The sequence below is a fragment of the Lepisosteus oculatus genome, chromosome 2 (assembly GCF_040954835.1).
Source record: "Lepisosteus oculatus isolate fLepOcu1 chromosome 2, fLepOcu1.hap2, whole genome shotgun sequence".
NCBI lineage: Eukaryota > Metazoa > Chordata > Actinopteri > Semionotiformes > Lepisosteidae > Lepisosteus > Lepisosteus oculatus.
This window is the reverse complement of record NC_090697.1, coordinates 65,803,732-65,829,264: the sequence shown is the minus strand read 5'-3', so window position 1 is coordinate 65,829,264 and position 25,533 is coordinate 65,803,732. Positions and strand designations below refer to the sequence as shown.

Below are 25,533 nucleotides of genomic sequence, written 5' to 3'. Positions count from 1 at the left end.
TCTTGCGCCGTCTCTCCCCAAGAGCCGAGAGCACCGGGTGGGGGTGTGTCGGGGTTGGGGGTCAGGGGTCAGGAGACAGTGCTAATCACATTCATTGATAATGCCAACACCCAGCTGGGGAGGACAGGTTCTAAGGCCGGAGTGCCGCCAGTGAGTCCGGCCATAAAGGGCAAAGCTCTGTGTGCTGGGGCCGTGCACAGGGAGTGTGTGTGTCTGTGTGTGCGCTCAGGGTAGTGCAAGGGGGTCCTTGCTTTCCAGGAGGAGGGGTGGGGGCACTGGGAAGTGTGGGGGGGGGGTGGGTCCCAGCCTCCTCTCCATCCGTCTCCGTCTCGTCCCCTCCGTTCCCTTCTCTACGCCTCGAGCTCGAACCCCAGGCCAACCTTGTGGCCCCCGGCGTTGAAGTTCTTGCCATCGATGAGCGCGGAGAGAGTGAGCTTCACTCCTGAGGAGGAGAGGGCAGCGGTACAGCGAGGGAAGGAGAGGAAGGAAGAAAAGGGGAGATTCATTCAGACACGTGAAGAATGTTTTCTAACACGTGAGCAGGTGTGTCTGTTCAAGTGGCCTTCGGCGCAGAGGCTGCAGCAGTGAGCCGAGACACTTGTCATTACTACGCTGAGCAGCGGACAAAACCCACCACTCTCATTTATGCATGCGAGGTTTTGGAAAAACAAACTAGATGGATTTTGGATATTGATTTTTGCTGTCATTTTGATTAACTGATTGCCAATGACCACTAAACGGCAGGACTCTTGCATCAGCACTAAAATGACCTGGTTGGCAAAAGTGCTGATTGGACACAGGTGATGAAGCGATCTGCCCTGTCAAATGTCCAGCCTGGTGGACATCAAGTAAGAAAAATGCAGACGGGAACCTACACACTCTGTTTCCAGCTTATTGAGAGAACCACGCCTTCGTGTCATCGCTGTGTTGGTGGCTGGACTAAAATCTACACACTGCTATTCCCCATCTGGGCCAGCAGTTTTCACCCTGGCAAGAACACAGTCCAACAAATATAGGCTCTGGGTCATGACACCCCAAGATCAACAGGGAGGTCCCGTCCTGACATGACAACACTGCAGCTGTTGGTGGAACAGTGGTGTTCTTGCGAGATGAGATGACCTGCATTACATCTGCTCAATTAAATGTCAGGTCTACCTGCTACGAAAAGGACTGTACTTTTTTTATACATCTGGGAATTTGTTGCAATTCTTAGTTACCTTCTTTGCTCAGTTCATTTTTTTGTCCAAAGCAACTTACGGAGCTTACAATTTATTTTCCAGTATAACTCGGGGCTCTAGTTTCTCCAGCTGGGTTTGCTGGGGCGTTCTGGGTAAAGTGCCCTGCCCACCAGGGCTTTGTACCCACAGAAGACGACACAAGCACATGAGGAGGGGAGCTGTGAAGCCCATTTACACACACCCCTTTCCCCTATGTGAAAGAGAAGAAATCACAGGGGCGAGAGAGGGAGAGATGGGGGCAGGAGAGCTGTTACCTGGCCGCAGGCTCTGTGTGTACCCCACTCCGATCAGACTGGCATTGTTCACTTTGGCCTGCAGGGAGACAGGACTCTGTCAGGACAGGTGGACAAGTGCTACCAGGTACCATTACAGTTCCTCAGTGAGAAACAAAGCTGTTGATCACTTTAGCACAGCACTACAGAATACACACTTCAGGACAAGACTGAACTATGCAGTACAATACATTGTTACAGTACAGGTCTGTGCTAGGCAAAACAGTACATTAGAATACAGGAGACATTACAGTACTAGGCGGTGATATGCTGTCCATTACTTCATGCTACATTACAGGGCAGTGCAGTGAAGTACAGTGCACCCTGTTAAAAGTACAGTATTACTGTAGTGTACATTGAGCATGAGCACCTTCTAACAAAGTACAGTGACTTTCCATTATTACATAGTGCAGTATCCATGGCGTGTTACATAATACAGTGAATAGCTATAGTGTTATACTGTACACTGAGCAGAGCATTGAGTACAGTGACATTCAATGCAATGCTAAAATACAACGAGCATCAGTGTAGTGTTACACAATACTCCATACAGTTTATGAGAGCTATGTGACAGTACAGTGAGTATCAGTGTGGTGTTGCACTGTATGTACAGTATTAGTGCAGTGTTATACTGTACAGTGAGTACCAGTGCAGTGTTATACTGTACAGTGAGTATCAGTGTGGTATTAGACTGTACAGTGAGTATGAGTGCGGTATTGGACTGTACAGTGAGTACTAGTGCAATGTTGTACTGTACAGTGAGTATCAGTGCGGTGTTGTATTGTACAGTGAGTATCAGTGCAGTGTTACACTGTACAGTGAGTACTACTGCAGTGTTGTACTGTACAGTGAGTATGAGCGTGGTATTGGACTGTACAGTGAGTACTACTGCAGTGTTGTACTGTACAGTGAGTATGAGTGCAGTATTAGACTGTAGAGTGAGTATGAGTGCGGTATTGGACTGTACAGTGAGTACTAGTGCAGTCTTGTACTGTACAGTGAGTATCAGTGCAGTATTAGACTGTACAGTGAGTATGAGTGCGGTATTGGACTGTACAGTGAGTACTAGTGCAGTGTTGTACTATACAGTGAGTATCAGTGCAGTATTGGACTGTACAGTGAGTATGAGTGCGGTATTGGACTGTACAGTGAGTATCAGTGCTGTGTTACACTGTACAGTGAGTATCAGTGCGGTATTGGACTGTACAGTGAGTATCAGTGCAGTATTAGACTGTACAGTGAGTATGAGTGCGGTATTGGACTGTACAGTGAGTACCAGTGCAGTGTTGTACTGTACAGTGAGTATCAGTGGGGTATTGGACTGTACAGTGAGTATTGGTGCAGTGTCCTACAGTGCAGTTCTGTGCTGGGATCAATGCCACGTGATGGCACACTGAGTACCAGTCCATCAGTCCACTGTCCGTCAGCACTGTACTCACAGACAGAGAGCAATCCTTGTCCAGCTTGTATTTGGCCGCGATGCCAAAGCGCGTGTTATTGCTGCCCGCCGTCCAGGCCAGCGTCACGGCCGTCTCCAGCTCGTCGTTCACTTTCTGGTAGATGGAGCCTCCGAACTCCGTACCGTCATTCCTGAGAGTTAGAGAGAAAGAGGTGTGAGAGGGCGGCGACGGTTACCAGTACCACACACTTCGCTCCAATACCACCTGGACCGGACCACCCCGCTGCGGAGCCCGTACTCACACGTTGGTGTGCAGCTGGAAGTCCCCGGCGCGGTACCCCAGGGCGAAGTTGTTCTGCACCAGCTTGGACTTGGCGGTGTCGAAAGCCATCTGGTACCCGGCCAGCCAGCCCTCGTACCCGATCACCGCCGCGCCGTGGACCGTGGGCCCGGCGAAGTCGAAGTCCACGTCGCAGCCCAGGTTGACGTAGTCCCGCTTGTAGGCCGTCTTCAGCTTGCCGCTCTTCTTGCTGAGACGCAGAGAGACGCGGGTGAGGCGCGCCGGCCGCAGCCCGCGGCGAGCTCGCGGGTACGCGGGACAGGACGACACTTACCCTGTGTTCGGGACAAAGGAGGTGTCAAAGGTCAACTTCAACCCCTTGGCCAGCTGCGGAGGAGACAAACACAGACACATCAGCTCTCTTTCTACAGCCCCGAAGTCACGAGCACAGCCAGCTGGGGCCTCGTCTAGGAGTCTGTCCTTCCGGTCGTCCGAAGAGCATGTTTCTGGGGCCTGATGCTTTCCGAAGGACTTCGTGTCCTGCAGCCTTCCTGGAGGAGAGCTCCTGGATTCTACAGCTAATGGAAGGGCTGTCACTGGTCTTCCGGTGATGTATCCTCACCTGTTTGAGTTGCAAATTCTGTCTCGCACGTTTCTATTTCTCTCTCTGTGAAAGCTAGAGGGCAGACTGTTCCCTACCAGTTCTGGTCCCTATCCAGCATTAAAGGGGAGGCCGTTCTGGCTCCACTCAGGCTGGTCTGTAAGAGTCGCCCATGTACGTGTGCCTGTGTGTCAGTGTGAAAGGGCAGTCAGTTTTGGCCACAGTATACTCTGTATGGCTGGTCTCACTCTTGAAGAGGAGCCTCTTCCTTTACAGGAGTATGGATGTAAAAGGGGGCCACTGTTTCTCAGATACATCCTGGTCTGTGTCTGTTTTGAAGGGGAAGTCACTGTAGTCTCCCTCAGCATCTCCTGCCTTGGTGTTCGGAGTTGTATAGTCATGTAGCTGTGTGTGTGTGTGTGTGTGTGTGTGTGTGTGTGCGCACGCGGCTCTTAAAGGAGAGGCCACCTGCCCCTCACTCCACCTGGTCCTCCAGCGTGATCTCGGAGGCGAGGGTGTTGTCCGTGTTCCACTTCTGGCTGAAGCTCAGACCCAGGTCCTTCATCTTGTACTTGGTCTCCAGATTCCCAGAAGCCTTCCCTGTGTCCGTGTTGGTGGAGCCGGTGGTGGAAAATTCCTGGGCCAGAGAGAGGGATAGCAGGGCGGGAATAATTGGGAAGGAGAAGGAAAGAGTGAGAGTCAAAGAGAGGGGGAGATAAAGAGAGAGAATCTGGAGTTAAGAGAGGGCCCTCTGTCACACAAGATGTCAAGTGTGTTCACACTGGAATGAATCTCCTAGGACAGGTCAGCCGAGTGTGAACAGAGTGCGAACAGGGGCCATGTGACCCTCCCTTGCAAAGACCACTGTGAAAGGCCCTGGGTGCGCAGGAGTGTGTCGGAGCTCTGCACTTACAGGGAGCAGAGGGCTAAGACCCACCTGCTGCCTGGACCCTGTCTGCAATAGCGAGAGGGAGGCAGGGAGAGAGGAGACGACACAGCAGCAGCGCACAGACGCTGCTCCCAGACCGAGGAGCTGGGAGAGAGCAGCTCGCACACACATACACAGACGCAGCAGGGAGCCCACCGCTGACACCAACATTCACACTCTTACCATCTACAGCGCAGTCCAGGCAGCGGGAGGAAGAAAGGGAGAGAGAGCAAAGAGAAGGCAGAATTAGGACAGGACCCAAGCAGCCCCAGGACCCCACCGCCCGCACCAGCCAACTCCTGACCCCGCCAGGGTTACCTCTCCAACCTGTCTCCTTGTCCCGCGTGCCACATACAGGACAGACCGAGAGACACAGACACTCACCACTCCGCTCTGAGACTTGGTCTTCAGGTCCAGCTTCACCACCCCAAAGCCTGACAGATGGAGACAGAATGGAGGGCCATTATTATTTAGTCCCTGGCACAAAAGCGTCCTTTTAAAGACAGATAGTGGTTGAGCTGAGACCCTGGTCGAGGTCACGGTCAGTGAGTGTCTGTCCATAGCCCTGGTTGTGGTCAGTGAGTGTCTGTCCATAGCCCTGGTTGTGGTCAGTGAGTGTGGGTCCATAGCCCTGGTCATGGTCAGTGAGTGTCGGTCCATAGCCCTGGTCACGGTCAGTGAGTGTCTGTCCATAGCCCTGGTTGTGGTCAGTGAGTGTCTGTCCATAGCCCTGGTTGTGGTCAGTGAGTGTGGGTCCATAGCCCTGGTCATGGTCAGTGAGTGTCAGTCCATAGCCCTGGTTGTGGTCAGTGAGTGTGGGTCCATAGCCCTGGTCGTGGTCAGTGAGTGTCGGTCCATAGCCCTGGTCACGGTCAGTGAGTGTGGGTCCATAGCCCTGGTCATGGTCAGTGAGTGTCAGTCCATAGCCCTGGTCATGGTCAGTGAGTGTCAGTCCATAGCCCTGGTCATGGTCAGTGAGTGTCAGTCCATAGCCCTGGTCATGGTCAGTGAGTGTCGGTCCATAGCCCTGGTCATGGTCAGTGATAGTCAGTCCATAGCCCTGGTCATGGTCAGTGAGTGTGGGTCCATAGCCTTAGTCACGGTCAGTGAGTGTCAGTCCATAGCCCTGGTCATGGTCAGTGATAGTCAGTCCATAGCCCTGGTCATGGTCAGTGAGTGTGGGTCCATAGCCCTGGTCGTGGTCAGTGAGTGTTGGTCCATAGCCCTGGTCACGGTCAGTGAGTGTCGGTCCATAGCCCTGGTCACGGTCAGTGAGTGTCGGTCCATAGCCCTGGTCACGGTCAGTGAGTGTCAGTCCATAGCCCTGGTCATGGTCAGTGAGTGTCAGTCCATAGCCCTGGTCACGGTCAGTGAGTGTGGGTCCATAGCCCTGGTCACGGTCAGTGAGTGTCAGTCCATAGCCCTGGTCACGGTCAGTGAGTGTGGGTCCATAGCCCTGGTCGTGGTCAGTGAGTGTCAGTCCATAGCCCTGGTCACGGTCAGTGAGTGTGGGTCCATAGCCCTGGTCACGGTCAGTGAGTGTGGATCCATAGCCCTGGTCACGGTCAGTGAGTGTGGGTCCATAGCCCTGGTCATGGTCAGTGAGAGTCAGTCCATAGCCCTGGTCACGGTCAGTGAGTGTGGGTCCATAGCCCTGGTCACGGTCAGTGAGAGTCAGTCCATAGCCCTGGTCACGGTCAGTGAGTGTCTGTCCATAGCCCTGGTCACGGTCAATGAGAGTCAGTCCATAGCCCTGGTCACGGTCAATGAGAGTCAGTCCATAGCCCTGGTCGTGGTCAGTGAGAGTCAGTCCATAGCCCTGGTCGTGGTCAGTGAGTGTCAGTCCATAGCCCTGGTCACGGTCAGTGAGTGTCAGTCCATAGCCCTGGTCACGGTCAGTGAGTGTCAGTCCATAGCCCTGGTCGCGGTCAGTGAGTGTGGGTCCATAGCCCTGGTCATGGTCAGTGAGTGTCAGTCCATAGCCCTGGTCACGGTCAGTGAGAGTCAGTCCATAGCCCTGGTCACGGTCAGTGAGTGTCAGTCCATAGCCCTGGTCACGGTCAGTGAGTGTGGGTCCATAGCCCTGGTCACGGTCAGTGAGTGTGGGTCCATAGCCCTGGTCACGGTCAGTGAGTGTGGGTCCATAGCCCTGGTCACGGTCAGTGAGTGTGGGTCCATAGCCCTGGTCACGGTCAGTGAGTGTGGGTCCATAGCCCTGGTCATGGTCAGTGAGTGTGGGTCCATAGCCCTGGTCACGGTCAGTGAGTGTCAGTCCATAGCCCTGGTCATGGTCAGTGAGTGTCAGTCCATAGCCCTGGTCACGGTCAGTGAGTGTCAGTCCATAGCCCTGGTCATGGTCAGTGAGTGTCAGTTTCACATGCTCACCATAGCCCTTGTTGAAGATGTCCTTGGCAGACTTTCCCAGGTCAGCGTATGCAGGAGGAACAGCCATGGTGACTGTGGGCAGAAGAGTCAGGTCAGCAACACGTTTAGACATACCCACACACGGAACGGCACCGGGGTAACAGGGGACTGGCTGCTGAAACATATTCATTGTCCCCCTATACTCACCCCATTTGACTGTCAATTTCTAACTACACCACTATGGGACAAACCAAGACACGAAACAAGAATCATCGTATTTGGTACTTCTATGCTTTTGCATTTTAAACCATATCACGTAACAGATACATATGCATTCAAAGTGGTATTGTGTTTTTTCAGATTATTTCTTTATGCAAATGCTTTTTCGCTTGCAATACCTGAGTGCACATACTAGGCACACTTCCACTCAACATCATAGCCTCTGAAGTGGCTCAGTAAATCAATGTTGTCCAGCACACACACAACCCATCCCCCCTTCTCCTTCGATCACTGTCAAACCATCGCCACTACGCTGCATGCTCAGCCACTCACAGCACTTCGTGCACACAGCTGGCCAATCACAACAGGGGGGCGTGGTTGTCAAGTGTAATGACAACCTCAAAAGCCAATGGGAGAGTGGTCCCGGAACAATGAGCATTCCAATTTCCCCTGAGGATTCCAGAGCTTGCACTGTTACTGCCGAGACCAGCTGGGACCAGCATTAGGACAGTGTACAATCAAATTCAAAGAGCTTTATGCGCACCACCGACAAATACCATTACCGACAAAGCAAGATTTGTTAGTGAACATTTACACTCAGGCCCATGACATTATATTAATATTTAATAATTTAAGTGGACTATTCTCTGTTCCTCAGGCTGCGACAGAAGATCACACACTGGGCTGCAGCTCAGTTGAGTTTCCTCCCCCTCCCCCAGTAGGATTGATAGTCACTTTGATTCTGCCATTTGCGTGGATTTGGGGATTTTAATTGCTACTTTGGGAGAAGAATGTCTGATCCCAGAGTATTTATAACAGTGCGGCACAATGAGCATCTTTTGTCAACAGTACATTTCCCTGCTGGCAGTGTGGGAGTTCACATGTCTGCCTGTGTCCAGTTCCTATGGCCAGGCTGTGGTCACTGAGCCTGTCCTCTCTGGGTATCCAGGTCTGCCTGTGTTCAGTTTCTATGGCCAGGCAGTGGTCACTGAGCCTGTCCTCTCTGGGTATCCAGGTCTGCCTGTGTCCAGTTCCTATGGCCAGGCTGTGGTCACTGAGCCTGTCCTCTCTGGGTATCCAGGTCTGCCTGTGTCCAGTTTCTATGGCCAGGCTGTGGACACTGAGCCTGTCCTCTCTGGGTATCCAGGTCTGCCTGTGTCCAGTTTCTATGGCCAGTCTGTGGACACTGAGTCTGTCCTCTCTGGGTATCCAGGTCTGCCTGTGTCCAGTTTCTATGGCCAGGCTGTGGACACTGAGCCTGTCCTCTCTGGGTATCCAGGTCTGCCTGTGTCCAGTTTCTATGGCCAGGCTGTGGACACTGAGCCTGTCCTCTCTGGGTATCCAGGTCTGCCTGTGTCCAGTTTCTATGGCCAGGCTGTGGTCACTGAGCCTGTCCTCTCTGAGTATCCAGGTCTGCCTGTGTCCAGTTTCTATGGCCAGTCTGTGGTCACTGAGCCTGTCCTCTCTGAGTATCCAGGTCTGCCTGTGTCCAGTTTCTCTGGCCAGGCTATGGACACTGAGCCTGTCCTCTCTGAGTATTCAGGTCTGCCTGTGTCCAGTTTCTCTGGCCAGGCTGTGGACACTGAGCCTGTCCTCTCTGAGTATCCAGGTCTGCCTCTGTCCAGTTTCTCTGGCCAGACTGTGGTCACTGAGCCTGTCCTCTCTGGGTATCCAGGTCTGCCTGTGTCCTGTTTCTCTGGCCAGGCTGTGGACACTGAGCCTGTCTCTCTGGGTATCCAGGTCTGCCTGTGTCCAGTTTCTATGGCCAGGCTGTGGTCACTGACCCTGTCCTCTCTGGGTATCCAGGTCTGCCTGTGTCCAGTTTCTATGGCCAGGCTGTGGTCACTGAGCCTGTCCTCTCTGGGTATCCAGGTCTGCCTGTGTCCAGTTTCTATGGCCAGTCTGTGGACACTGAGCCTGTCCTCTCTGAGTATCCAGGTCTGCCTGTGTCCAGTTTCTATGGCCAGGCTGTGGTCACTGAGCCTGTCCTCTCTGAGTATCCAGGTCTGCCTGTGTCCAGTTTCTCTGGCCAGGCTGTGGTCACTGAGCCTGTCCTCTCTGAGTATCCAGGTCTGCCTGTGTCCAGTTTCTATGGCCAGGCTGTGGACACTGAGCCTGTCCTCTCTGAGTATCCAGGCCTGCCTGTGTCCAGTTTCTCTGGCCAGGCTGTGGACACTGAGCCTGTCCTCTCTGAGTATCCAGGTCTGCCTGTGTCCAGTTTCTCTGGCCAGGCTGTGGACACTGAGCCTGTCCTCTCTGGGTGTCCAGGTCTGCCTGTGTCCAGTTCCTAAGCAGGTCATTCTAAGCAGATCCCCTGTGTGTTAGGGAGCCAGCCAGGGTACCGGCTGTGTCTGAAGGTGACTTTGCTGTGGGACTCTCTCTTGGCGATGGAGTCCCCCAGGGCAGGGAGGGACTATTCAGGCTCTGATGTCGCCTGCTGCTACATTTCCAGCACAAGCACTCCCAGTCCTGCATTCAGAATCCTGCAACCCTCCAGCCAGCTGGCTGGTTTGCAGAATAGTTTGCTCTCTCGAAGCTATAATTCCCGAGAAGTGCAGGTGGGCGGTAAGTGTATATATCCGTCATCTTGAAACTCCTACATCTAGTGCAATTGTCCAAAGCATTTTCTGCTGAAACTCCGCTTTCCATCAGCTCAGTTAAGGACCCAGGTCCAGCCGGGTCTGATGGCCGGTAATAGGACAGAGCTCTTACACAGCCCAGGCCCAGCTGAGACCCTGGTCAGTTACAGTGACCCTGCGACCTTGAACCTCGTCACCTATGATCCAGAGCACGAGTTGTCATAGCGACGGGGACACACCCACAGCCCCAGCACAATGACTCGCTGTCCTGGGACTGGCTCCTGCCCACACTCCACAGCACCCACTGGGGAAGCTCACACTGAGAAATAACAAGTGGAATTCTCTACACTCGGGTCCTGCCTGTGACAGTGATCTTGATATACCTGTCCTACTGCCTTTTACTACAGTCCCCACTGTAACAGCACTGTCCTACTGCCTTTTACTACAGTCCCCACTGTAACAGCACTGTCCTACTGCACTTTTACTACAGTCCCCTACTGTAACAGCACTGTCCTACTGCACTTTTACTACAGTCCCCTACTGTAACAGCACTGTCCTACTGCACTTTTACTACAGTCCCCACTGTAACAGCACTGTCCTACTGCACTTTTACTACAGTCCCTACTGTAACAGCACTGTCCTACTGCACTTTTACTACAGTCCCCACTGTAACAGCACTGTCCTACTGCACTTTTACTACAGTCCCTAATGTAACAGCACTGTCCTACTGCACTTTTACTACAGTACTTATGGTAACAGGGCTGTCCTGCAGTTCTTTCACTATAGCCTTCTGCTTTTGACTGATAACAGAGTGCAGGAATGGTAAGATTTGCTGTACAACTCTGCAGGCTGCAGGGTCTCAGGGTCATGCAGAATCAATGGGTCTGCGACCCGGGTGAGAGATCGCAGTTTGGCCACCGGGGCTATAAAGCAGGAGCCCACTGGAGTGGAAACGTGAGCCGTGTGAGTGGAGGGGGCTTTGTCTGTCTGCAGCTGCGCAGGCCAGTCCGACCAAAGCCAGAAATACACCACCAGCTCCGTGAGCTCCCAGCCGGTGACACTGTGCTATAATTAAACCCCCAGAGAACCTGAGCCAGGGCCTCATGTGACCTTGGGGTTCGGGTTACATCACGCAGTCACGCCCCCCCACCCACTTCCCTCTCCACCAGCAGCTCTGGGCCAGCCCCCTCCCTGCGCTCTAGGTCGCCACCTACAGCACGGCACCAGTCAGCGCACCTCGCTCCCCCTGCCCAGTGCCTTCAGCCACGCCAGGTTTGAGCTGCAGGAACACACGAGGTCCAGTTACAAACGACACCAAACTCTTTCTGCTCCCCAGAGTCACTCACAGCCACGTGTTCAGGCCCGAGCTGCTTGAGAAACTGTCCGCTTCCTGATTACTAACAGAAGGGCCGAACTGTCTGCAAGTTCACAGCCAGGTTTCAGAGAGGCAGGACATATCCATTCGGTAAGTAAAGAGCAGTAGAAAAACCCAGCTACAAGCTTAAAACACATGTAGAGAGAAGAAACAGTGATATACTCCATATATATGAATAAACTAGAGAGAAGAGCTGTTGTATACTCCATATATATGAATAAACTAGAGAGAAGAGCTGTTGTATACTCCATATATATGAATAAACTAGAGAGAAGAGCTGTTGTGTACTCCTTATATATAATAAACTAGAGAGAAGACCTGTTGTATACTCCATATATATATAATAAACTAGAGAAGAGCTGTTGTATACTCCTTATATATGAATAAACTAGAGAGAAGAGCTGTTGTATGCTCCATATACTGTAAATATAATAAACTAGAGAAGAGCTGTTGTATACTCCTTATATATAATAAACTAGAGAAGAGCTGTTGTATACTCCATATACTGTAAATATAATAAACTAGAGAGAAGAGCTGTTGTATACTCCTTATATATAATAAACTAGAGAAGAGCTGTTGTATACTCCATATATACTGTATGAATAAACTAGAGAGAAGAGCTGTTGTATACTCCTTATATATAATAAACTAGAGAGAAGAGCTGTTGTATACTCCATATATATGAAAAAACTAGAAAGAAGAGCTGTTGTATACTCCATATACTGTAAATATAATAAACTAGAGAAGAGCTGTTGTATACTCCATATATATATAATAAACTAGAAAGAAGAGCTGTTGTATATTCCATATATATAATAAACTAGAGAAGAGCTGTTGTATACTCCTTATATATAATAAACTAGAGAGAAGAGCTGTTGTATACTCCTTATATATAATAAACTAGAGAGAAGAGCTGTTGTATACTCCTTATATATTAATATACTACAGACAGAAGAACTCTACTCCTTATATATTGATATACAGTAGAGAGAGGAACTATACTCCTCATACATTAATATACAGCAAAGGGAAGAGCTACACCTTATATATATAAATATACAACAGACAGAAGAGCTATACTCCTTATATATTGATATACAACGGAGAGAAGTGCTATAGTGACTAGAGCTGATATAGTTAGAGAGAAGATGTACACCTTATACTGTATATTGATATACTATGCAGGAGAAGTGATTTACATCTTATTTATTGATACATCATGGAGCTAAGAAAAGAGATGTACACCTACTGTATTAATAGGGGGAAAATATATATAATCACGTCTATTAATATCGATTAAAAAACAGAGACATACAGTACAACTTATTTACACACCGTCCTGTATTTAGAAAAGTCAGAGAGAATAGGAGCCGGGACCCTGTTTAGAGGGACTGTGCTGTAACATCTGTCTTGACGACCCTCTCAGAATTATCAGTTGTGTCAGAAGTGTCAGCTGTTGTATGCCGTTACCCAAAGCGTCCTGTATTCTCGACGCTTCACAGACACGCCCCACTGGCGTGGTGTTACGCCTTACTGTGTACAATAGGTAGGACGCAAGGTGCACCCTAACCGCACCCTCCCTGTCTCTGTGCGAGCAAGTGTGCAGTGTTAAAACGCCCGGAACATGAACCGTGTCCCGTACTTCCACACCCGGGGAATCGTACTAGACGTGAAGTCGGATCTGGCGTCGTCCACGCTCCAGGGCACGCGCGAGCACTGTTCCGTGGGTACAAGCGAATGTGGAAGCTTCCATTGTGTGTTTCGATGAACCGTAACACTAAACGTTTTTTTTTCTTCTTTTTCTGAAAACGTACACGAGAAACCCCGATCAGTAAAACGAAATCACGCCTTTACGGAGTTGCGTCGATGTGGACTCAAGGATCGCTGGCAGTGTCCAGCGGCGAGACGGAGCTCTGCTCTGTGGAAACGTGCGAGGATTCATGCTGTACTGTAGGCGTTAGTTCACTCCCAGCTATACAGGGTCGTGTCTGCTTCACAAGCCTTTAATGTTTCACTTTCCCTTCCCAGCACAAAAAAACACAGCGTTATAGGCATTTATATTTCAAAGTGTTCCCCCAGGATAAGAGAGAATTAAGGCTTCAACCCCGTATCATTAAATATGCAATTTGTCATATACCCACTTAAATAAATACTGTACGTATTTGTACAACACCGAACTATATCTGAATTTTAATTAGCAGGCAACAAGTGCCCCTAAATGCATGCTAGGCACATATCGAACTACCATGTATTATTCGTTTTAGATTGTGTGGTTAAACAATAGCAGCAGCAGCTTATTAAACACGTGTAATAATATATCAGTATTATTCATTAATGAAAAAAACACTACAGAATATAAACTTCCCCAACCGATTGATATGTAGCAAAGCTACAGCAATGTCTTGTATAATTGTAGCTATAATGATATCACGAATCGGATCACCTACAGCTTCTGTGACCCCCAACGCACTGCTGTCATTCAGAAACCAACCCTCCTCCCTTCAAGAAGCGTAATGATACAACTTAAGTTTAAAAAAAAAAACAAGAGAAAGAACACCCTTCCCCTGCACTGAGGTTAATAAAGGTTAGCTGTAACGCGTCAGGACAGACCCACAAACTTCCACGGCAGATTTTGAAAGTGAAATCCGACGCACCACGCAACCAGCACGTAGGCCGGCGAGACTCGCTTAGACGAGCACAAAGGCCCCGGCGGTCAAGCCTCTTCCTCCTCGGGGCTCGCACCCCGGCCGGCGCTCACCGGCCCTGTGTCCCGCTCTCCCCCACCCTGTTGCCGGTGCTGTGGCCCAGGGCCAGCTCCGGGGCCGGCCGGTGTCTTACCGTTATTCAGTTGCGGGATGTGAGGCGCGGCGCGCAGCAGATCTGTCAGTGTGTGAGAGAGGAGGGCACTGTGAAGGAGAAACCCAGCCACAGAAACTGAGCAGGCGCGACACACGCCGGCTCTCTCTCTCTCTCACACACACACACTTCGAGCTCGGAGGAGAGGGTAAGGGACGCTGGGAAAATAGGGAGCAGCGTAGCAGACAAGGCGTCTGACAAACGAGGCCAGTATGCTGACAGACACACCTGCAAATACACACTCAGACGGGCAAAACGTTTTAAGAGTTTGAGGGCAGAATCCCTTCAGAGATTTCATCCGTAGGTGGGATTCATGCAGGAATCCATAATGATTTGGGCTTCAGTGAGCGGCTTGTCTGCATAAACTTTTCAGCTTGTCTTCCCCAGATAAACTCGTGATATCCCCCTCTCTCTCTGCCTGCCTGCCTGAAGCCGCCATCAGCCCCACTACACGGCTGATTGGGGTAATTACCTCCTCCCATCGGATTGAGGGAGACATTTAGGGGGGGGGCAGTCTGTTGAAACCCATAGCACGATTTAACCAGCGCACTGGGGGGTAGCACCCATCATCTTTCATGAGCAAGCAGCCAGGACTTATTTTATATGTTATACTCATGTGAAGGACAGCGCAACCAACGGGTACACAGTGTCTTCTGACACTATTACTGAGACACAGGGATCCATGCACAGTGGAACTGTGGAAAGTCCTGTGAAAGTACAGTGGAACTACCGCAGAAAAAATAGGTTTCAGTGAGAATCTGTATAAAGTAGTCAGACTACTGCAGAATAAAACGGGTTACAAAGGGGATCTGTGTGAAGTACAGTCGAACTACTGCAGAAAAACCAGTTTACAGCGAGGGGCTACGGCACCGTACTGATAATGTTACGCTAAACGTTGCACTAACATCAAAACAATTCGCATCCACTTTGCGTCTGGGCAGGGGCAACATTGACAGTGACCTGTTTCTGGACTGGACAGCAAACTGCTACATCTGGTTCTTCCTGTTTACAACCGTTTTTTGTGCAATATATGCCAGGGGCTTGTGCAATACGTTTATATTTATATTTATATTGTGCAATTCAATTTTTGTGAACTTTTGTGTCTTGTATGTTCTGGACTGTGAGTAACTCTTCTTGGTGCACTGCTCACTGTACTGATTGTATTGCGTGTGTTGTATCATTCGTTACACTGTTGCTGTGTTGTCTGCGTTAAGCTGCTGTTGCACTGCGATGTCCCTCACGGGATCAATGAGGTATCTATCCAAAACGTGTTATAATAAGGGTTAGTGTCAAAGGTACCGGAAAGTTGTGAAGTTGTGAAACGAGGTTAAAGTAAGAGTGTAGCAGAGTAAGAGCCTCGTGTTACAAGGTGAGGTTGATTTCAGGATACAATACGAGATTAGAGTAACATTTACAGCTTAATATACCGTTTAGCGACGGAGAGCCTCATAACGAGTAGACCCACCCACGATGAAATACAGCACCACTATAGTCACACTAAGAGACTATAATACATGCACAGCTTTATTGTTATTCACTTATTTTCATAATTTCTTTCCTTACATTTTTAAAATGGTCATTTTCGAAGCTCTTTCCGTAGACACGGTACTTAGATCCGGTACACGGTAAGAGATTAGCACATTGAACATTGAAGGCGCACACAGAACCGGTTGGACTGCAGCGCCTCAAGCTCCGTCTCAAGGATATGCCAAGCACGCCTACAATGGCGTGACGTACTACGTCACCAGATGTCGTGCTGTTGCCATGGTGAGGCTTGCTCCGCTTGGGAGATGAAGCGGGGTGATGTCATCAAATTGCGTTGCAGAAGAAGACGGTTTTTCTGTTGAGTTTAAGGATAAAGAAACGGTAATGCAGTAAAGCTTATTTTGATTTAAATAATTAACGAAAAAGCGCTGTTTGGCTAAAAAGCGTTTACAAATAGGGAGCGATTCCTCTTTATATTGATTCTGACTCCTGTTGTTTTGCTAATTTTATGTCGCCAAAAAGTTAACATGTTCTGGCCGCAAGTTCGGTAAAATGTCACGCGTTTTCTGAGAGGCGTGTATTTTAAAACGTTATAGATTAATGACCACTGATATGATGGCTGTTAACCTTTATGTGCAGTGACAGAGCCTCGCATCATTTTTAAATTTCATTCGTCGATGTCTGTGTCTTGTCCACAGTCAACCGGCTCTCCTGTCCGGTTGCTCGCTGGTCGTCTCCAAATGATACCGTGCCGGTTGCAGTGTGTTTCGGCGGTTTCACTTTCGTGCACAAGAAACGTGAAAAAAATCGTCTGTGGGGGTGTGCGGAACAGGACTGATGTCAATTTCACCTTTTAAATCCCACATCTCTTTTCAAAGCAATTGCAATTCTTACTGATAACAAATATCACGTATCGTATTTGCTGCGGTCTCCCATGACTCATTCTGGAGTCAGTATTGTACTGTTACTGTTCTGAGTCCACCTGGGTGAGTTTATAGTTGTTCGTGTCTAAGACAGAAGAGAGTTATAAACTGCGAGTCTCGCATACAGGTATAAACTGAATTATACGACTGTTCCTATTATAACTATTACTGCTACTAAAATGATTATGTATCATTAGTAAGGGTGGTAACATCCATTTAAAAACAATTACTGTCAGAATTAAAGTATAACGTTAGAATACGCCTGAGGTATAAAACATAAGAACATAAAGTTTACAAACTACAGGAGGTCACCCCAGACTCTCTCCCTATCTGTGTGTCTCATGGAGAGCAAGCTGGGGTATGCAAAAAGATAATTTCTAATGCAAGAAATTGTAGAGGGTTAATAAAGTGATGTTATTATTATTAATAATGTGGCCTGTTTGGTAGTGAGTGACGGATTGATCCAAGGATCTCATCCAGCTGTTTATTGAAAGAAGGTATCGGTTTCAACCACATGGCTGAGCAGCTTGTTCCACTCTCCCACCACCCTTTGCGTAAAGTGTGTCCTGTGCTCAGCTTGAAATCCATAATACTACTTTATAAACCTTCAGTAATCCAGCCTTAAAAATGAAACGCATCCAGAACAGTCTCTACAATGTTTTCTGTGTCTTTAGATTTTTTTAGCCGGTATGATTTGACACCACATTTAGTCTGATTTAGTACAACATGCCTGATGTGTTATCTTGTCTGTTACTTGAATATTTTCTTTTTATAGCTGTGCCCCGACTGGCACTTCAGCGTGGGAGTATGTCTGAGCCAGTCGAAGCATGGCCACGTGTGTCCGGGGATATGTGTGTGTCAGATTGTCACTGTGTGACCCTGAACCTGGGGTCTCTCCACTATACAGGGCAGCAGCCAGGGTTTGTGGCATCCCCCACTTACTTAAATTAGTGCATTTATCTTCAAAGGTTAGCCATTCACAGTATTATGTGGAAATCGGGCATGTTGTAAATATTAACACATTACTTTCAGGGCTCAGAAGGACTTGTGTTTTGTCTGTATGATAGCAGAAAGAAGAATTGCAGGCCCAAGTCTCAGAAAGATCTCCTGGCACTGCTCGTGCCTTAAGCTCGGGAATGATGCAGGAATTGTAGCTGGGGATTTCAGGCCATGCCCTGATAGTGGATTTTCTCTGGCTTTGTCCCGAGCAGTGGGACGATGTGTGAAGGCCCATCACGGATCTCTGGACCGATCCCTCCCGATCCCACCCTCTTCCCTGAGTTTTACAGACGTCCGGCCTCTGGTAAGACACTATCTAGTCCAGTCTTGGGGACTTGAGTGACCGTCTACTCACATCGGATTCGCCTGAGTCTGTGTGCTTCCCTAGTTCATGTGTGGCCGTCCCATAATTCATCAGTCATTAAACATCTTTCTGTGCCTCCATCCTCCTCCTCTTCCTCAACCTCTTTGTCTTGACTTAGCTCACTCACATTGGAATATGCAGTAATTGGTTATTACACCTGTACTTATGCGAACTGTGGTTATAATCTCTGTGTTTCTCTTGCTCTCTGTTGACAGCGCGAGGCAGGCTAGAGGGGAATGACCTGAAGTTGACCTTTCTGTCCGGCCCTCTAGCCCCTGACCCTTCGCTGCACCCTGGCTGCTACAGCGCACGCCCCCCTCCTCCCCCCCGAGTGCACCCCAACGCCATGCACATCCTCGAGAGGGGTCAGCGAGGGGTCGTTGGAAATCTGCTGCAGCTGGAAGGGGTCTCTCTGCACCCAGATCCCCCAAAACACAGTAAATAAACTCCCTCCCTCTGATATCCTGTTTATCAGATCCGACACACTTGTCAAAGTGTTGGAAGCCCCGATTCGTGTGAATGGTCAGCGTGAGGCTTGAGGAGCAGGAGAAGTATTCCCATCACGATCCCTAACCCCCTAACCAGAACAATGCCCAGATCTCACTTCCTCTTGGAAATACAGGTTTACTGATATGCTGGCCCTACAAATCTTAATCATCATCGCAAATAAAAATGATCTTGCTGGAAGAATGGGATGTGATTGGGCTGGAAATATTTCCTGATATTTCCTGAGGAATATGTGCTGCAGGCTGTCCTTGCTTTTCAGAATGGGATGCCGTATAATCGGGTGGGGTTTTCCAATATTTTGATTATTGAGTGTATATATTGTTATAGAAGGAGTTAGGGAAACAAGTAAGCGTCTAATGCAAATTGTGCAGTACGAGTTAATAGCAGGTGCCACAGTAGCGCAGTGGTTCTTCCAGGGTTCATGTGGGCTTCCTCTGGGTGCTCTGGTTTCCTCATGCTGCATGCAAAGACATGCTGGCGAGTTTGCCTGGCCCTGGTGTGAGTGTGTGCGTGTCTGTGTATGTGTGCCCTGCGATGGACTGGCGTCCTGCCCAGGGTGTATCTTGCCTCCATAGAAAATGGAAGAATGGATGGATGAGTTAATAGCAGAGTCTGTGTAAAAACGAATTGTCATCTGGTACGGTTTTATATTGGAATTGTGCTGTCTTAATCATTTCTGTTTCAAAACAATTGGAGGGCCGGCGTCGCACTGCAATGAGTGTTTCAGGCCGGGTATAGAAGTGCTTCGTCCTAAATCCCGAGCCCACGTGTGCGTTCTGTGGTGTCTTCAGAGAAGGAGCCGCGGGATCACGGCAAGGAGAACGTGCGGCGACTGCGCGAGATCCAGCGCCGCTGCAGGGAGCGAGAGGCCGAGAAAGAGGGCGCCCGGCCTGTGCCCGTCAAGGCGCTGTGGAGGTCCCCAAAATACGAGGCAGTGCCGTCCAAGGTCATGACCCAGCTGCAGGTGAGGCTGGTGGTGCAGGACAGCACTGTTGGTTAACAGAAGCTTGGGGGCTCGGAAACTCCCAGAGAAACTCCCTGCTCCAGGGACTGCTCAGCTCAATACGGCGGCGCTCTGTACCGGCCACTTAACAGGGCAACGATTCTTCTGTCACTCTCTGCGAAATGGACATTTCACATTTCATCCCCGTCTTTCCCAGGAGACGACGCCCCCCAAGAGGTCCGAGTGCCAGAACTTCCTGAAGGCTCACTCGCGCTGTGGAAGTGCAGGAGCCCCACGGCGCAGCCCCTCCCCTGGGCCCCCCACCCTTGACGCGGATGCTGAGGTTAGGGAGGGGGAGGCAGGGTCTGGAGAACAGAGAGGAGGGCCGCGGAGTGTCTTCTTTTTCTGTGTATCTATCCCTTTGTGTGCAGGGGTCTGCTTCACAGTCGGATCCACTCCTGGTTTTACCAGCTGCAGGCTCTTGTACAAACTGAAGCAGATAAAGCAAATATGTGCATTTTGTAAATGATTTTACTTATGTCGAATTTCAGTTATGATCAGCTGCACATTCTGCATTTCCGATGAGAGAGGAATGTGCTCACTCACTGGTCTTGGCCTCCTGGTGCACTGTGAGCTACATAGTGTTTTTCTGGAGGGGTGATTGCAGGGGCACTACATTTCTCACTGCCAGCCCCCAGGTTTCTGGGAGGACCCAGAGATCACAGATTCTTTGCAAGCTGCGGTTACCGGCCGAATGCCAGCAGCACCTAGCCAACTGTGAGTTCCGGTCTCACTTGGCTTATGACAGACTAGGCCGGAGAAGACTGCGAGATGAGGCTCAGCTGTGCCTCCAGCAGGTGCTTGTAATGGGTGAGCCACTCAGGGGCCTATAGAGTAAGAACATTTTAACTCCAGGCTCCTGCCTATTCAAATAGAGACAAAGAATGTAAATAATTTTCCAGCACCTAGCATGGGGCGTGTGTACAAAACTTACAGCTAGCAGAACAGGCAGTGGATCAAACCTTCTGATCTGGCTGGTACACCCCTGTAGTGTTTTTAGATGTAGGTGGTATTGTTAATTAATGTATTTATTATATTATGTGTATTATATGCCTTTAGGAACATATGGCCGGGATGTTCAGTACTTCAGATTAGTTTGAGCTGCTTTCCTGCTTGTCTGTGTGTGTGTTCAGATGCAGGTGCGCGGCAAGGCGGTGGACTTTGTGAGGCACAATGCGCGTGCGGCGACCCAGGCCTGCCTGCGGCGCTCCCGCTCCCTGCAGGCGCTGAACCAAACCCTGGAGCAGCAGAGGAAAGAGAGGGAGGAGTACGACAGCCATCAGCGAGGACACGTCCCGCAGTAGTGAGTCACTGGACCCCTCCGTCTCCGAGACGCTCGACCTGCGAGTACTGTTCCTGTAAAGCAGCCACCCCCAGACCTTCTCCCATTCCTTCTCAGCTTCTCTCTCTTCTTCAGTCTGCAGGAGCGGAAGGAGAAGTGGCGCCGGGAGGCCGAGGAGAGGCGGAGGAATGCGCCTGACCCCTCGGTTCCCCTGGGACACACACAGCTGCCAGAGAAAGAGAGGCAGGAGACCCTGGATTCCCTCAAACAGAGTATGATCCCTCCCAAACCTCACTACTGTACACTAGGACTCCCTCAGAGTGAGACAACCCCTCTCACCTTACTGTACTGTACACTAGGACTCCCTCAGAGTGAGACAACCCCTCTCACCTTACTGTACTGAACACTAGGACTCCCTCAGAGTGAGACAGCCCCTCTCACCTCACTACTGTACACTAGGACTCCCTCAGAGTGAGACAACCCCTCTCCCCTTACTGTACTGAACACTAGGACTCCCTCAGAGTGAGACAGCCCCTCTCACCTCACTGTACTGAACACTAGGACTCCCTCAGAGTGAGACAACCCCTCTCACCTTACTGTACTGAACACTAGGACTCCCTCAGAGTGAGACAACCCCTCTCACCTCACTGTACTGAACACTAGGACTCCCTCAGAGTGAGACAACCCCTCTCACCTTACTGTACTGAACACTAGGACTCCCTCAGAGTGAGACAACCCCTCTCACCTCACTGTACTGAACACTAGGACTCCCTCAGAGTGAGACAGCCCCTCTCACCTTACTGTACTGAACACTAGGACTCCCTCAGAGAGAGACAGCCCCTCTCACCTCACTACTGTACACTAGGACTCCCTCAGAGTGAGAGCCCCTCTCACCTCACTACTGAACACTAGGACTCCCTCAGAGTGAGACAACCCCTCTCACCTTACTGTACTGTACACTAGGACTCCCTCAGAGTGAGACAACCCCTCTCACCTCACTGTACTGAACACTAGGACTCCCTCAGAGTGAGACAACCCCTCTCACCTCACTGTACTGAACACTAGGACTCCCTCAGAGAGAGACAGCCCCTCTCACCTCACTGTACTGAACACTAGGACTCCCTCAGAGAGAGACAGCCCCTCTCACCTCACTACTGTACACTAGGACTCCCTCAGAGTGAGACAACCCCTCTCACCTCACTGTACTGAACGTTAGGACTCCCTCAGAGAGAGACAACCCCTCTCACCTCACTGTACTGAACACAAGGACTCCCTCAGAGAGAGACAACCCCTCTCACCTCACTGTACTGAACACTAGGACTCCCTCAGAGTGAGACAGCCCCTCTCACCTCACTGTACTGAACACTAGGACTCCCTCAGAGAGAGACAACCCCTCTCACCTTACTGTACTGAACACTAGGACTCCCTCAGAGTGAGACAACCCCTCTCACCTTACTGTACTGAACACTAGGACTCCCTCAGAGAGAGACAACCCCTCTCACCTCACTGTACTGAACACTAGGACTCCCTCAGAGAGAGACAACCCCTCTCACCTTACTGTACTGAACACTAGGACTCCCTCAGAGAGAGACAACCCCTCTCACCTCACTGTACTGAACACTAGGACTCCCTCAGAGAGAGACAGCCCCTCTCACCTTACTGTACTGAACACTAGGACTCCCTCAGAGGAGACAACCCCTCTCACCTCACTGTACTGAACACTAGGGCCCCCTCACTGAGAACTGAATTAATCTAGCAGACTAGATTCATCTGACAGACTGGAGAGTCACTTACTCCACATATATGTAGCTATTAGACGCAATGCTTGGATCAATAAGCTACTATCACACTTACAGTATAAATGGCACTCTGTCTTATGGTTTTGCAGTAGTTACCACTGTCAGAGTGACCTGTAATGATGATGTACGTTTTCTCTCTTGTCCTCTCCTTCCTATCTGTCCCTTTTCTGTTGCTCTTTAAATGTTCTCTTCTACGTTCTCTCTCCTCCCTTCACTCTCTCCCTCTGTAAACGTGCGCTTCATTCTCCCACACTGGCTCTGTTCACTTCCTTCCTGCTCTCTTGCCCATCTGCCCTCTGCAGCTCAGCGCTCTCTTGTGAAGGAGCTGCTGTCTCTCCCAGTGCGTGCCGACACCCTCAGTGTGCAGACACGGCGCACCGAGCTCGACAGGAAGCTGTCCGAGGTGGAGGAAGCCATCAAAATCTTCTCTCGGCCCAAAGTCTACATCCGGGTTGACACCTAATCCTGGGAGGGCAGGAGAGACCAGGAGACCCCGATGTCGGTATACTCAGGATAAAGCTGGGCAGGCAGCTCTACTGGGTCTTTGTGCCCAGGGGGCACCCCAAAACATGAAAGAGCAGGACATTTACTGGGTGAATAATATATTTACAAGTTTGTGTAAATTAACTATTGGCAGAAATTGGTTTAAAAGTGTGGATTTGATTAAAAAATGCCAGCAAACAGGTGGCGATGAGAACCCCAGAATTCCTCTCGAAAAGCCTAGTGAAATTGGCAAGACTCACCCAGCAACACCCTTGTTATCAAGGCAGTGTGTGTAATGGAAATGTCCTCAAGAGCAGGAAGGATATACGGTTACATTTTCCTACCTGTTACTACAGCAGTTTAAGAAGCACATATTTAACACCCTATGTGGTGTTCTGGATATGGAGAAGATACAGATAACACGAATCATATTTAGCACCCTGTAAGATTTCTTGCTGAAAGAGTGAGGTCAGTCTCACTTCATTTTCTAAATATGTTTTACTTTTACTCCCAGTATGGCCTTTGACCCCTTTGCAAAAGCAAGTGTGTCTGTGGATGTGTAGTTTTTATTTTGAAATAATTTCCAAATATACACAACATTAAGCATTATTCACAGTTCAGATGTGAACTGTAGTCACGGTTATCCTGTATATATCCATTTTATTAGCAAAGTATAACTGGAAGTATTTTTAAGCGCATTATTGTATAAAAACTATATACAGTAAATACTGTACATGAACCCACACAGTTGAAATGCTATTAAAAGGCTGTTGTATGTTTCCATTAACATGTTGTCTGGAGCCCTGCTGTTTACAGGCTTTTCAAGGTGTTTGGTGGAATACGAATTCATTTTCAGCACTGGAAACAAAGCGTGTGATTTTGTGTGATACTGTTTGTGTGGGAATGATCTTATGTTCACCCTGTTGTCATCTTACTTTGTTCAACGTGTGTGGTGAAAAGGGAGGCTTCTCTTGTCATAGTGTAATACAATTTACAACGTCCTGCATTCTTCTGTCACTGTAAATATGAGATTTTCTTTAACGTTGTAAAGATAATGATCTTTCAAGTATTTGTGTACAAGATTTATATTTATATATTTGGGTAAGTATTTGTAGCCTTGTAAGTACATTGCATCAAATTAACATCCGTTAATAAATTACAGTATACATGTTTGATTTGTGGGAAATCTTGATTTCTCAAACTTTCCAATATGTCAGTTCTGTCTGTGCTTAAGCATAGTGGTTATGTCATACAGAAGCTTCATTCACTTTCAATTCAACACTTTAATCTGCTTTTCTTGTTCAGTATTTACTCGTTTAAGAACTTTTACTTTGTTCTTTATGTCCTCAATCTCTTTATACACAAAATCCATGGATTTTTTAAGACCTTCAATTCCAACTGTATTAAATCTAGTCATTTCCTTCAGCGCTGCCATGCTCTTTGCCCTCATGTTAAAGATGTCGTCAGCTAGCGGACAATACTACTATTTTTCTTAAGAATTGTAAAGAGGTCTCTAAAGCAATTGAGGTTTTAAATGTGTTCTCATCAGTCTCAGGATTGTCTTTGAATATTGACAAATGTGAACTGTTTTCTCTTAAGGATTTTAAGTTAGATGCAATAGTTAATATACCTGTAAAGAAAGTGTTTAATTATCTGGGTATTATAATCTGTAAAGACCAAGATGAAATATGTAAATTGAACTTTGTATATGCTTCGCTTTCAATGAAACAAATAAGTTTGACAAACGTATATAACTTTATTTGGAAGAATATACCTCACCTAAAAGTCAAGGTGGCCCGAATGTTATGGACTTTTATACGTCAAATATAACATTTAAAATTGGATTAGGAATTATATTAATAATATAATATATGGAATCTTTTTCAAAATATTTTTTCAGAATGTTGGTGATCTTGATTTTTTGTTAAAATGTAACTTTGATATAAAAAATCCCAATTAAGTTATCTAATTTTCATAAACAGGTATTATCTCGGACTTTAATTTTTCACTGCATACATATTTGGAATAATAAAGACATTAAGCATAAAAATAAAAGCTTTTTTTTTTTTTTTACAGACCTGGTATAACAACAACATTTATTTAGTGGCTCAAGTGTTGAACGAAGATGGTAGATTGTTTACTTATCCTGAATTCCTGGAAAGATTTCAGTTTCCTGTTACCCCTAAGGAATATGCAATCATTTTTTATGCTATTCCAGACGTTGTAGTGAAGGTGTTAAAAGGAAACCAAAACTCTATTAGGATTGACTTCCTTTCTGGTTTTACAACTGATTTATTCTCGGATGGGGTGGAAATAAAGGATAAGAAATGTAATAATAACCATATAAGGTAACTTTGTAAACACAATTTCATCCCTCCTTGTTTATCTTTTTGGAATACAATGTTTGAAAATGGAAATCAATTTGGACAACTCCTGATAGATATTGTATTACACATAAAGTTAAAGAGATATCGTTTAAAATTGTTCACAAGTTTTATCCAGTTAAATTAGTAGTCTCTAATTTTAAGCATGAGCGGGATGGTTTGTGTGTGTTTTCATCGGGCTGAAGGGGAGTCT

At 48.4% G+C, this 25,533-nt stretch overlaps 2 protein-coding genes across 2 annotated transcripts; one reads left to right on the top strand and one right to left on the bottom strand.

Moving 5' to 3' along the window:
• Positions 1-263: 263 nt before the first annotated feature.
• vdac3 (voltage-dependent anion channel 3) lies at positions 264-14,203 on the bottom strand. The gene is made up of 9 exons (XM_069180949.1): positions 14,094-14,203; positions 7,104-7,175; positions 5,103-5,152; positions 4,275-4,427; positions 3,524-3,576; positions 3,212-3,439; positions 2,950-3,100; positions 1,493-1,550; positions 264-442 (listed from the first exon to the last, which is right to left on the bottom strand). Exons 2-9 carry the CDS (start codon positions 7,168-7,170, stop codon positions 351-353), a joined length of 852 nt encoding a protein of 283 aa, XP_069037050.1. The 5' UTR covers positions 7,171-7,175; positions 14,094-14,203; the 3' UTR covers positions 264-350.
• Positions 14,204-17,198: 2,995 nt separating this feature from the next.
• enkd1 (enkurin domain containing 1) lies at positions 17,199-23,743 on the top strand. Its single transcript, XM_006625590.3, has 8 exons — positions 17,199-17,439; positions 17,731-17,822; positions 18,098-18,319; positions 19,181-19,353; positions 19,550-19,675; positions 20,526-20,695; positions 20,810-20,946; positions 22,776-23,743. Exons 1-8 carry the CDS (start codon positions 17,246-17,248, stop codon positions 22,934-22,936), a joined length of 1,275 nt encoding a protein of 424 aa, XP_006625653.3. The 5' UTR covers positions 17,199-17,245; the 3' UTR covers positions 22,937-23,743.
• The last annotated feature ends 1,790 nt before the right edge of the window (positions 23,744-25,533 follow it).

Excerpts from the sequence above, each read along its gene's own strand:
- enkd1 (XM_006625590.3), top strand. The coding sequence starts at position 17,246 with ATGCCTGATGTGTTATCTTGTCTGTTACTTGAATATTTTCTTTTTATA. Across the intron at positions 17,823-18,097 it reads TTACAGACGTCCGGCCTCTG|CGCGAGGCAGGCTAGAGGGG; the intron begins GTAAGACACTAT and ends CTCTGTTGACAG. Across the intron at positions 20,696-20,809 it reads CGAGGACACGTCCCGCAGTA|TCTGCAGGAGCGGAAGGAGA; the intron begins GTGAGTCACTGG and ends TCTCTTCTTCAG.
- vdac3 (XM_069180949.1), bottom strand. The coding sequence starts at position 7,170 with ATGGCTGTTCCTCCTGCATACGCTGACCTGGGAAAGTCTGCCAAGGAC. Across the intron at positions 4,428-5,102 it reads CCAAGTCTCAGAGCGGAGTG|GAATTTTCCACCACCGGCTC; the intron begins GTGAGTGTCTGT and ends TCTCTGGCCCAG. Across the intron at positions 3,101-3,211 it reads TTCCAGCTGCACACCAACGT|GAATGACGGTACGGAGTTCG; the intron begins GTGAGTACGGGC and ends TCTAACTCTCAG.